We start from the raw sequence: 11,558 nt of genomic DNA on the forward strand, positions 1-11,558 counted from the left end.
TCACTCCAACCCCCATTCACAATGGCCACCACCATCTTGGCACCATGAGAACCTGGTCTTAGTTTTGGCAGAAAGTCTTCCCATATCCATCCATTCCAATTCAAACATGCGAGTGACCTTTGGGTTGGAAGTCTCCCTGCTCATCCTGGACAGGGGTTATTTTCTTTGGAGCCTCCTTGGATGGCCCCGGAACCAGGGCTGCTTCCATGGACAATCTCCCATCCTGTGGCCACCAATATAAGGGCCAGCACCACCAAGAAGGATTCTAGGAGACGTGCAGGAGAACAAGGATTCGTGAGCATCCTCCTCCAAACCTGTGAGTGGTGGGCTTCCCCTTGACGACACCCCATAAGGTGGCCTTCAGTAGATTCTGGGGGCAAAAGGCAGAGGAATGGGGCTGCTTAGATTAGTTAATACTTTGAACATAGCAAATTAAGAGATAGATAGAGATTATATTCAGGGAAGTGTCAAACTGATGAGCAATGCAGGATCATGACATGGCATCCACGTATTTGTTCATACTTTTGGTCAGCAAACAGTTATCTTTTGAACTGTACTGGGTGCAGGCTTTTTACTGGGGGCTGAGGACTCAACAGTGAAATGTCACAATTCCTCCGCTGAAGAGTTCACAGTCTGGTGACAGAGGAGGACAAGCCATCAGGTAATTGGTACCCAGGACTCTAATCAGAGAACAAAGGCAGAAAAAAATGGTGGGGTAAAGCCCCCTAACCTAGACTCCAGTGAGGGGCCTAGAATAGGCTTCACAGAGGACGTGATATCTTACTGAAGCCAGAGAGTCACTAGGAAGTGACTTGGGTAAAAAAAATAAATAAATAAAAAATCCAAAGAAGAGGACAGATGTTCCAGGCAAAGAAGCCAGCATGTGGAAAAAACCTTTTTGTAAAAAGCATGCACTAGTAGTCAAGTGTGACTTTTCAAATCGCAGCTTGTCTACTCACCAGCTGTGTGTCTCTGGGCAAGTTGCTCTGGCTTTCTCACCTGGGCCTCCCATCTGTAAAATAGGAGATAACTGTACGTATCTATTTTAAAGGTATCTTACGTGGAAGAGTGGTCGGCGCTAACTAAAAATTCCTTTTCCTACTGGCTCATTCTCACTCTTGTTTGTCCTGTGAATGCTTAGGTGTCAGGTCAAGATGTTTCAGCTTTGGAAACTTGTTCTCTTGTGTGGCCTGCTCACTGGGACCTCAGCGTCCATACTTGATGACATACGTGCCGACCTGAATAATGTCGTAGACAACGTGAAACCTATTCTTAGTAATGGACTTGAGAAGCTTGACAAGACCACTGACGGTGAGTCAGTAAGATTGATGATAGGTGGCACCCGGGACCCCGCCTCCTAAACGCTCTGCTGCATTACCAGGGACTGCCACCAGGGGCTGCCCTTTCTGGGTAGTTTACTGGGTACGCTGGTTATTCACTTCTTGGCTCGTTTACTTAATATTTTTCTATAAACAAGCAATGCTTAAATGAATATCCTTTTACATATTATATCATGGTAAACGTTTTCCAACATATGAATAGGACAAAAATGAGATTTCAAAAGTTCAAAAGATATGCACACTTTAAATTGTAGTAGATGTTAACAAATAATCTCCTACATTAACATTTCCTCCAACAGTCTGTGGGAGTATCTTTCTCTGAACTGGCTTGACAGCATTGGTATGGACAACTTAAATGTTTTGCCAGACTCATAGATGAGAGATCGTAACTCATCTAACTTAATATTTCTCTAATTATACAAGCACTCATTTTTTCATATTTTTATCTTTTTAGATATTTTAACTTAAATATTTTGTTCATATTCTTAGCATATTATTGTGTTGGGTTGTTTACTTTTCTTAATGGTTTGTACTAACTCATTGGAAATTAACTCTACCTAGCCTATGTAGTTGTATACCTATGCTTATAGTTAATTGAATCTCCTTTTTATTCTAGTTTCGTAAAAGAACTTGGCTTCCTTTTCATTTTCTAAAAAATTAGCAGGACATTGACAAACATATTTTATAGGAGTTAGTAACTTCTGTAAATGGCTGTCTTTCAAATATTGTCAGGCAACCTTCAAAGATACAGAAGGGACTCAATCTTTAACTTCACTGCCAAGAAAACTAAGCTCAGAAACAGAAGTATCTAGGTTAAGATCACTGAGTGAGTTATAAGACCAGACACAGTTCTATTTAAATTGGCACTCTCTGTTGCATCATTATAACTAGGTAGATACTGTTCATTGCAGAGCCGAGTTGTGATACTATGATTATACATCTCCCCCAGTCCAATCTTTTGTTTTTCCTTGAGTTAGTAATTGCCTTGTTGTTTCTCACTTAAATTATTTTACACACATAACTTTAACTCTTTTCATATGCACCGTTCTACCCTGCCATGTCCTTGATTGTATCTAATCCCTCTTTTCACTGGAGTGTCCCATTAGGACACTCTGATCTCCTGCTCCTGGGTGAATTATTGCTCTCTGGGCCTGCTGCAAAGCTCTCAGCACTTTTATGGATTGGAAACATCTTTTTTTTCTTCATTTTAGATTTTCCATGTTTTAGTTTATTCTCTCACTTTGTTTGACCTAGTTTTTCAAACTCATGTGGACATCTCATTTAGAGCAATAGACCCTCCAAGTCACTACTAGAAATTGGTGTATAATCATTATCAATTGCCCGGCCAATTGATTAATTGCTTTGTTGATGAATAATGGGTATATATTAGTATGAAGACAGCATGGAAGGAAGAGGGGCTCTGTAGCTGTGTGTCTTTAGGCATATTTATTAAACTTTTCATCCTTTATTTCCTTATCTGTAAAATGCAGATAATATCAATATCTACCTTACTGAGTTGTTATGAAGATCAAAGGGAATGACATAGGCAAATAGTCTTACCTAGTACCTGGTGCATAGTAGCTACTTCATAAGTGGTACAGAACACTAAATAGCGATTGTTTTTGTCAGCTGTTCTTGGGAAACTGAAGGACGACTTTGACACGATTCAGAACTCCAAGGTTTGGCAACTGCCCAAGCAGAAGTTACAGCAAGCTGTAGGGCTGGTGGATCAAGCTGTTTCTAAAGTCCTTGCAATTAAGGACAATGTTTTGGGGTGAGTTGATGCTTCATGGTGGACATCTTTGCTCCAAAAATAGGGGGGCGGGAATACACATCTTTGGGGGAGGGGATAAGCTTAAGATTAAAGACAGGAAGGACAAAACTGGTTCTTCCCATATAACTATGGCGGCCTGAGGCCAGATCCACCAGAGCTTGTAAATTAGAGGTGGGGCCACAGGGCCAATCTTGGCATCCCATGGGTTTGAACTTCTACATTCTGTGATTTCAGGGTCAGGGTGAAGGTGCTCTTCACTCTCACCTCCACATGTTTGCTGATACCTGGATTCCCTTTTCCAGGGAATAAGACTTTCTTCTCCATATACAGCTGAGAAAAAATAATTGAATCCCCTAAAGAGAAAAAAAAAAAAACCCAGAAATTCACACCTGCTGGATCCACACGTAGAGTTTTGGAGTAAACAGTTGTGGGTTCAGATTCTGGCTCTGGCAATTCTTCCTTGGAATCTTGGGGGAATCACAACTGTCTGATGCTCCATATGCCATGCTATGAAATGGAAACTATGAAACCTCTGAGAGGGCTATGGTAAAGACCAGAGTAAGCCAGGCCAACGAGGCTCAAATGTTCAGCACGATCCTGGTATACAGAAGTGCTCAGCAGATGGCTGTCATGAGTAACAAGAGTGAATTCTGTTCTTTGCACAGGTTGAAAATCAGTAATGCCCGCATCTTGGATATGGATGTTGGACTGACTCCTGATGGCGAAGGCCTTAACCTGAGGATCCCTATCACCAGTAAAGTCAAATTGAACCTGTGAGTATGCATTAGAATCTGGGGTTTGGGGGAGACAGCACAGCAGAGCCAAGTGATCTCCAGACTGGAAGCAGGTGCTTTTCCATGCTGCTATGTGGCCCAATCTTTAAATAAGGAGGCTTTTTCAGCTCTAAAATCCTAGTTTGAAAAATTCTAATATACTTTGGCCATAACTAAGGTATTTTTTAGAAAGTATCCTCTGTTAAATATATTTCTGGAGTCATAGAATTTACCTAATAGTAAAATTTGCAAAAACAGAGAAGACATTTATAACTATTTGGCAGAATGTTCTCTAGCATTATTTCATCTCTCAAGATTCTCTTTAAGTAGCAGTCACCATTATAGATAAATGTATATAGTAGTGTAGAGTATATAATAAAGGGCATGTGTGAAAAATATAATTTTATATTTTAATTGAATTTATTGCGGTTACATTGGTCAATAAAAGTGTATGTTTTAAGGGTAGAATTCTAAAATGCATCACCTGCACATTGCATTGTGCATTCATCATCCAACATCTAGTCTCCTTCCATCACCATTTCTCCCCACCCAACCCCCCTGCCCTCTGGTAATCAGCATACAGTTGTCTGTGTCCATGAGTTTTGGGTTTTTGTTTTGTTTTGTTCTTGCTTAATTCCTTCACCTATTTCATCCATCTCCCCAGCCCCCCTCCCCTCTGACAGCTGACAGTCTGTTCTCTGTATCCATGAGTCTGTTTCTATTTTGTTTGCTTATTTAATTCATTGGATTCTGCATATAAGTGAAATCATGTGGTCAAAAAATATAATTTTAATATCACCCAATACAGGAAACTAATGAACAACACAAACAAACAAGTAAAATAGAACCAGAGGCATGTAAACAAGAAACAGACTGACAGTGATCAGGGGGGAGGGGAGAAGGAGGGAAGGGGGAAAGAAAGGGAAGGGACTAGTCAAGGAACTAATTCAAAGGACCCATGGGCATGGACAACAGGGCAGGGATTAGCTGTGGGGGTGGGGGTGGGCAGGGTGGGGGGAGCAATGGGGGAAAAAGTGGGACAACTGTAATAGAAAAACAATAAATAAAGTTAAATATATATATAATTTTAAAATATATTAATTACTTTTAAAAACAGAGAGATAAGAAAATGAGCACCTGTGGAAAAATCTTTATAAATTAAGTACCATCATTTCACCATTCTTTAGCTGTGAGATGTTTGGATAGTTACTTAACCTCTCTATGCCAATGCTTCCCCACTTTGAAATAGAGATAATAATAGTGCTTTTCCTTCATGGTATGTATGCACTAATGATTAGATGGTTTAATCCAGATAAAACACCTTTTAAAAGTGCCTAACAATTTGTGCTCAATAAATATTAACTATTATTATTATTTTAATTATTAGTGTGATGTTATATAAAAGTTTCATATGAACCAAACCTATGTGGCCAGGAGAAGAAGCACCTAATACCAATGTGTTAATACCATAAAGAATATGAACAAGGTTGACATTATCCATAGATCTGGATAATGTCCACACAGGCAATGTGAAAGCTCTTCTAGACCTCTCTTGATTGTGAATCTTATTTCTTGCAGTCCTCTCATTGGCCAGACAATTGACCTGCAGGCTTCCTTGGACCTCCTGAGTGGTGTCGCTATTAAAACTGATAACCAGACTGGAGATTCCCAAGTGGTCATGACAGGCTGTGCCACCGACCCAGCCAGCATCTCATTGTCCTTGTTGGGCAGGTAAGTCCCATCCATCTCAGGAGAACTGGGCTCTCAGAGGAGTCATGGTCCCCTAATTTCAGCCCTATTGCTATACCTGGGAGGTGGCACAATGTGGTGAACACAGGGTTAGGCTCTGTAGTCAGACAGACCTCGGTTCAAATACCAGCTCTGACACTAACTTGTAATTTTGTAATAATCGCTCTGAGCCTCAGTTTTCACATCTGTAAACGGAAGATGACAATAATACTTACTCACAGGCTGCTGAGCTGACCAAATGATAAAATAATGGTAATTAGAATAGAGCCTGGCACACACTAAGCTCTCAGTAATAATAATATCCATACTGACTTCATGCCTCCCTGTTCTCTCCATTATGACTGAGACAGGAGTGTTGACACCTCCAGCTATAATTGTGAATTTGCTTATTTCACCTTTCAGCTCTACCAGAATTTTGCTTCTCGCTTCTTGAAGCTCTGTTGTTAGGGGACTGCATATTTAGGATTGCTATGTCTTCTTGAAGAATTACCCCTTCATCATTATGTAATGCTCTCAATCACCATCATCAATTATATTTACCTTCTTGCCTCTGGTTGGGAGGGGGGAAGAGGAGTAAATGCCCACCAGGGGCTCTAATTTCAGACTGTCCCCAAATTGTTCTCCACCCACTTTCCAGAGGTATCTTTCATGAAATGGTATCTTGAAAACTTAATCCTCTCGATTTAAATCATTGATCCCTGTTAATGCACAGAATCTACATCTTAAACTGTGTGATTCAAAGAGCAGGCTTGGCCCCAGGAAGAGGGTTGAGGGAGAAAGGGCCACCCTGGCCATGGCCGAGGGAGAGGAGAAATGCTCTGGAAGCCAAGAACTATATGGTAGGTTTGCCTTGGCAGGAAACAAGGCTGAGCCATAGGCAGAGGTCAGTCCACCCTACCCCCACAAGGATTGCCTGAAGACCCCCTTAAAAACCAAAGAAAGGCTCGAAGGCCTGATGTTAGTTGGAGAGGCTGAGATACAAATGCAGAGGCCTGAGCTCTGCTGGACACTGCTTTGTCCCAGGGAATTCACCCTGCCACTCTGGGCCTCAGTGTCCACATCTGTAAAATGGCATTCCATTCTGCTGCTCTAGGTCCTCTCAGGACCTCTCTTTCCACTTTGGGTGGAGTCTCAAGCCCTCCCCATGGTCATCTAGGCTCTGCTTGATCTGCCCCATCCCTGTCTCACTTCACTCTCCCCCTGTTTGCTCTGAGCAGACACACTGGCCTCTGTGACCCTTGCTAGCTCTTTCCCACTTTCAGACCTGCGCAGGGCCGTCCAGCTACCTAGAACACCTCAATGTGCTATTCAACCATCCTTTGGGCTCTAAAATAAGGTTCCTCTGACTCTCTCAAAGTGTCTACTCTCATCCTTCAGAGTACTTGTTACAAGTTGTCATTATACACTTAATTGTATGTTTACTTCAGTCATTCTTTTGGCTACAAATGTATTGAGCACCTGCTATGTCCAGGCAGGCAGTGTTCTGAGCTCCAGAGAATTTATTGGTGACAATAGACAAGGACCAGTTCTTGTGGTGCTTATTGTCCTGAAGGAAGGGCAGTCAGGCAAGCATTCGGTTCATCAATAAAGAGTCCCCAAGGAATGTGTCAGATGACATAAGCCTTGGGAAGAGCAGCACACTTATCAAGGAACTGGAGTACCAAGCTGTCCCTTCAGGGAGCAGGAAGAGAGGGCTGTAGGGAGGAGGTGACAGTTGCGTGGAGAGCTGGAGATGGGAAGGAGCCAGCCTCAGTGAAAGTTTAATGTTTAGAGACCAGGTCAGAAGCTATTTGTGCTTTGCTCGCCCCTATGTCCCCAGCCTGGCTTGGTCCCTGGCACATAGTCGCTGCTCTATAATATTTGTTGAATGAATTGGGTTGCGATGAGACTCTCATGAGGTATTGGGATGAGCTACTGCTCAGACATGGGGTTATAAGTGATAATTCCCCGGGATAGAGAAAGACTCTGTCTGTGCTTAGAAAGACATCTCAGCCCTGGCTGGTGTGGCTCAGCGGATTGAGCGCTTGCCTGCGTACAAACTGAGAGACTGCCGGTTCGATTCCCAGTCAGGGCACATGCCTGGGTTGTGGGTGTGTGAGAGACAACTGATTGATATATCTCTCACACATTGATGTTTCTCTCCCTCCCTTCCCCAGTCTCTAAAAGTAAGTAAGTAAATAAATAAAATTTTAAAGGCATCTCAGTGTCCCTGGGTTTTGTTTACCTGCCTTCAAGGTGCTCGGCTCTCTCCCACCCTCTCTCCCGCCCCCACTGCTGGGCAGCTATGCCCATTTGCCCACGCTTCATTAGTTTCCTCTCTTTTCCAGCCACAGCCAACTGCTCAACAGAGCCGCAGATGCTCTGACTGGTTTCCTGGGCGATACCTTGTCCTTCTTGGTGGAGAAGCAGGTGAGTCCTCCACACCTGGGCACCCAGAGCCAGGCCTGGTAGAGGTAGTGTGGCATTGACAGGCCTGGCTATACTCTCTGGGCCTCTTTCCCTTTCAGGTGCAAACTTCTCATTGAGATTCAGCTGAAACTTGCCCTCTTTTACTCAGCCTCGGGGGCTGGGGAAGGGGAGCAGAGACCTGGCATTAGTGGAAATCACTGAGTCCCAAATTTGAGCTATCTGTCACATCCATGCACTACCAATGTGTTTTTTAGCTAATGTTTTCCTTCAGTCAACACAATTTTACTTATTTAAATGTATTTAAATGAACTTATTTTTAAAAGGAAACTTCATATCCCTGCCATAAATAGAAACTAATATCATTATAACAAAATTAATTTAAAAAATAAACACAGACCTATAAAATATTTTTTATTTGCCTATCATCCTAAAGCATATGTACCATGTGCAGCATTCCCGTACATCATACAAAACCATATGTGCCTTGTGCCCGAAGTTCCAAAGATTCTGAGTTAGTCAAGTCATTCTGGAAGGGGGCTAGGAACCTGGGTTTATGAAAGGAAGTCCTCCAGGTGGCCTTGTGAGTCACTGAACTGGAGCCTCACTACTCAGTGTGTGGTCCTCCAGCCAGCAGCACAGGCCTCCCCTGGTAGCTAGCTAGAAATGCAGACTCTCAGGCCCCACCCAGGCCTATGGAATTGAAACTTGCATTTTAACCAGATGCCGAGGGAACTGCACCCAAAATCATGAGGCACACTGCTCTGCAGTTTCCAGGTCCCCATTTGACTCTAAAATCCCATGGTTCCAAAACTCAGGGTTTCCAGGAGTGTAAGGGTCTGCAATGTGAACACTTTAGTGTCTTTTAAGGTTCTAGGATTTAAAGTTGTAAGTTTTAGAATTCTAACATTCTGTTGTTCTCATATTTTGGACTTCTAGGTTCCTAGCATTCCAGAATCCTAAGGGTCAAATGTTCTAAGATCCCATGGGAAGAGCATCTCCATGGGTGGCCGGTAGTTTGTGCCCAGTTGATAACAGATCTGTCCTTTTCCTCCTCTGCCCTCTTCTCTCCCCCATCAGGTATGCCCAGTGATCCAGCTCCTCGTTTCTAACCTGGACCCGAATTTTGTTCGGAATGCCATTGGTAAGTCAGAGCCTGGAGAGGTAAAGGCATTCCCTGTGCCGCCTTCCCAGGGCAGGCAGGCAGGCAGCTCTGCGCCCACCCCGCAGGCGGGTCTAGGCAGGGGACCCTGGAGAAGCTGAAGGACCCCCATCCTGAGCAAGCTGGGATAGCGTAGCTGGAGGGGTCCTTGCAGAACGGAAGGGGGTTCTGTGGGCCTCTGAGAGTGTCCTATTGTCATCCCTCGCTAAACTCACAGAAGCTGCCTGGCAGAATGATGTGAGAAAGAAGATGGTCCACAACTGAGTTCAAATCCTGGCTCTGCTACTTAGCAACCGTAGGACCTTGGTTCTGCTTCTCTGAGCCTTGGTTTCTCCAGGGTAAAACAAGATTATAAATATGGTGGTGTTGGTGAGTAGATTAAACAAAAAACCAAAAAGCATAAAGAGCCTAATATCCAGTGGGCTCCCTCCTCTTTCCCTTCTTATGAGGAGCTAGGGTTCCTCCTTCAGCCACTGGAGGCTCTTTAGCCTTTGGGTCTCTAGGCATGGCTGGGGATGCTGGAGACACTGGAGCAATAGAAATGGGTTAAATGAATATGTCAGGGTTCTGGAGGTGGCCCTTCTATAAAAATAGCCACAGGTACAGGTCCTTGGGCGATCACTCTGTACTCTGTATGCACCAGCTCATTGGACCCTCACAATAGCCCCATGGGATAGGTACCATTATTGTACCATTATTTTCCAGATGAAAAAACTGAGGCTCAGAGAAGTGAAGTGACATGCCTGAGGTCCCATGGCTGCCAGGCTGACCCACTGGAGAGTGGCAGCCATTGGGACTGGGTTTCTATTTGGTGGAGACTGTGACCTGCTATTGATTTTGTTCCTCCAGAAAAACTTCAGAATGGAATCAAGACACAAATTAAAATCTGAAGAGGGCCCATGAGGAGGACTGCTGTGACATCCCTAGCTGGTGAGGGGCCATGCCCTGTGCCCCATGCTATGAAATGATGAGACTCTCCCTCAGGGGACTATGGTGAAGCCAAAGCAAAGCTTGTGTTCTCTTGTTTTGCTTGCAGCAAACTGAGTCCTGATTTTGCTAATCTTGGCCTTGGACCAAGTCCTGACCCTAGTCCCAAGCTAAGCCCTGATTCTGGTCACACTCTAAACCCAAAGCCTCAATCACATGCCTGGACTGAGCCCGGATCCTAGTCACAGACTGAGCTTTTGCTCCACTTATTGATTAATCCCTGATATTAGTCACATATTGAGTCCTGATGCTGACCCAGACTGATCCATGATCCGTCCGGACTATATACAAAGCCCTGAACCCTGATTCCAGACCTGGGTCCTGATCATTGTTTAAAATTTTTTAAATTGATTTTTAGAGAGAGAGGAAGGAGGAGAGAGAGACAGAGGGAGAGACAGACAGAGAGAAACATCAATTTGTTGTTCCATTTATTTATTCATTCATTGGCTGCTTCTTGTATGTGCCCTGACCGGGAATTGAACCAGCAACTTTGGCATAGTGGGACGATGCTCTAACCAACTAAGCAACCCAGCCAGGGGTCTAATCAGTCTGCTTACATTTGCCATCGTTCTTAAGGTAGGGAGAGGGGAGCATGAGGAGATAGGGTGGTTCAATACTAGGTGCCAGAGAAAGACCCCACACCATAGGTCCCAGTCCTGTTGTCACTAAGGCCTTAGACCTTGCAGGGCATTGCAGGAAAGAGCTTGGGCAGCAGTTGCAAAGTGACTAGCAGGTGCACATCAGGGCCCCTTTGCTGCCAGTGGCCTCACTCCCTGTGGTCTCATTCCAGATTAATTCCCAGTTGCTTGGCCATGTTTCCTCGTAGCATCTCCCTCTGGGAAGATGCTGCCACCATCCAGCAGGAGTGAAAGCCTGAGCCTAGCCAGAAGGACCCCTCTCAGCTACTCCTCACCTTCGCAGTCAAGACAGAGGTCTCTATGCTTGTCACTCTCCATCCCTAGCAATAAAGGCCACTTCTGCATCCTCCTGTGTGACCCGCTGCATTCTTTCCATCTGAGCTTTGGTGAGGGGGGTGCAACTACGGCAGCAGAGACCTGGATCTGGAACTGGAAGAGACATTTGTGACTATCCGCCCACCTTCTTGTTTCACAAATAGGAACACTGAGGCACAGAGGGCAAGAAACTGATCTAAGGTCACAGAGCCAGTCTGTGGCAAGGATGGAAACCTTGAGCCATCTATTCACACATTCAGTGGGTATATTGTGAGCACCTACTGTGGACCAGGCAGGCAGTAGGAACAGGACAGTCACGTTCTTGGGAAAACCCCATCTGGTGTTTTCCTCCATTCACCTCCAGGGACTCGGGGACTCTGAGAGGATTTGTGGAGGATCATGGGGTGCCTGGTC

The 11,558-nt window shown here is 44.3% G+C and overlaps 1 protein-coding gene across 1 annotated transcript; it reads left to right on the forward strand.

The window, feature by feature from the left end:
- The first annotated feature begins 232 nt into the window (after positions 1 to 232).
- LOC150003426 (BPI fold-containing family A member 2-like) lies at positions 233 to 11,182 on the forward strand. Its single transcript, XM_090286235.1, has 9 exons — positions 233 to 316; positions 1,142 to 1,311; positions 2,970 to 3,114; positions 3,780 to 3,887; positions 5,466 to 5,618; positions 7,964 to 8,045; positions 9,123 to 9,186; positions 10,054 to 10,134; positions 10,982 to 11,182. The coding sequence occupies exons 2-8, from the start codon at positions 1,155 to 1,157 to the stop codon at positions 10,092 to 10,094; spliced, it is 750 nt and encodes a 249-aa protein (XP_090142361.1). The 5' UTR covers positions 233 to 316; positions 1,142 to 1,154; the 3' UTR covers positions 10,095 to 10,134; positions 10,982 to 11,182.
- Positions 11,183 to 11,558: the final 376 nt, after the last annotated feature.

This window comes from Furipterus horrens, unplaced genomic scaffold (genome assembly GCF_987537825.1).
Source record: "Furipterus horrens unplaced genomic scaffold, mFurHor1.1.pri manual_scaffold_8, whole genome shotgun sequence".
Taxonomy (NCBI): Eukaryota; Metazoa; Chordata; class Mammalia; order Chiroptera; family Furipteridae; genus Furipterus; species Furipterus horrens.

Bases quoted from the DNA above. Each gene is read 5' to 3' on its own strand.
- LOC150003426 (XM_090286235.1), top strand. From the start codon at position 1,155: ATGTTTCAGCTTTGGAAACTTGTTCTCTTGTGTGGCCTGCTCACTGGG. The intron at 1,312-2,969 runs GTGAGTCAGTAA...TGTTTTTGTCAG, and splicing joins GCTTGACAAGACCACTGACG to CTGTTCTTGGGAAACTGAAG. The intron at 3,115-3,779 runs GTGAGTTGATGC...TTCTTTGCACAG, and splicing joins ATTAAGGACAATGTTTTGGG to GTTGAAAATCAGTAATGCCC.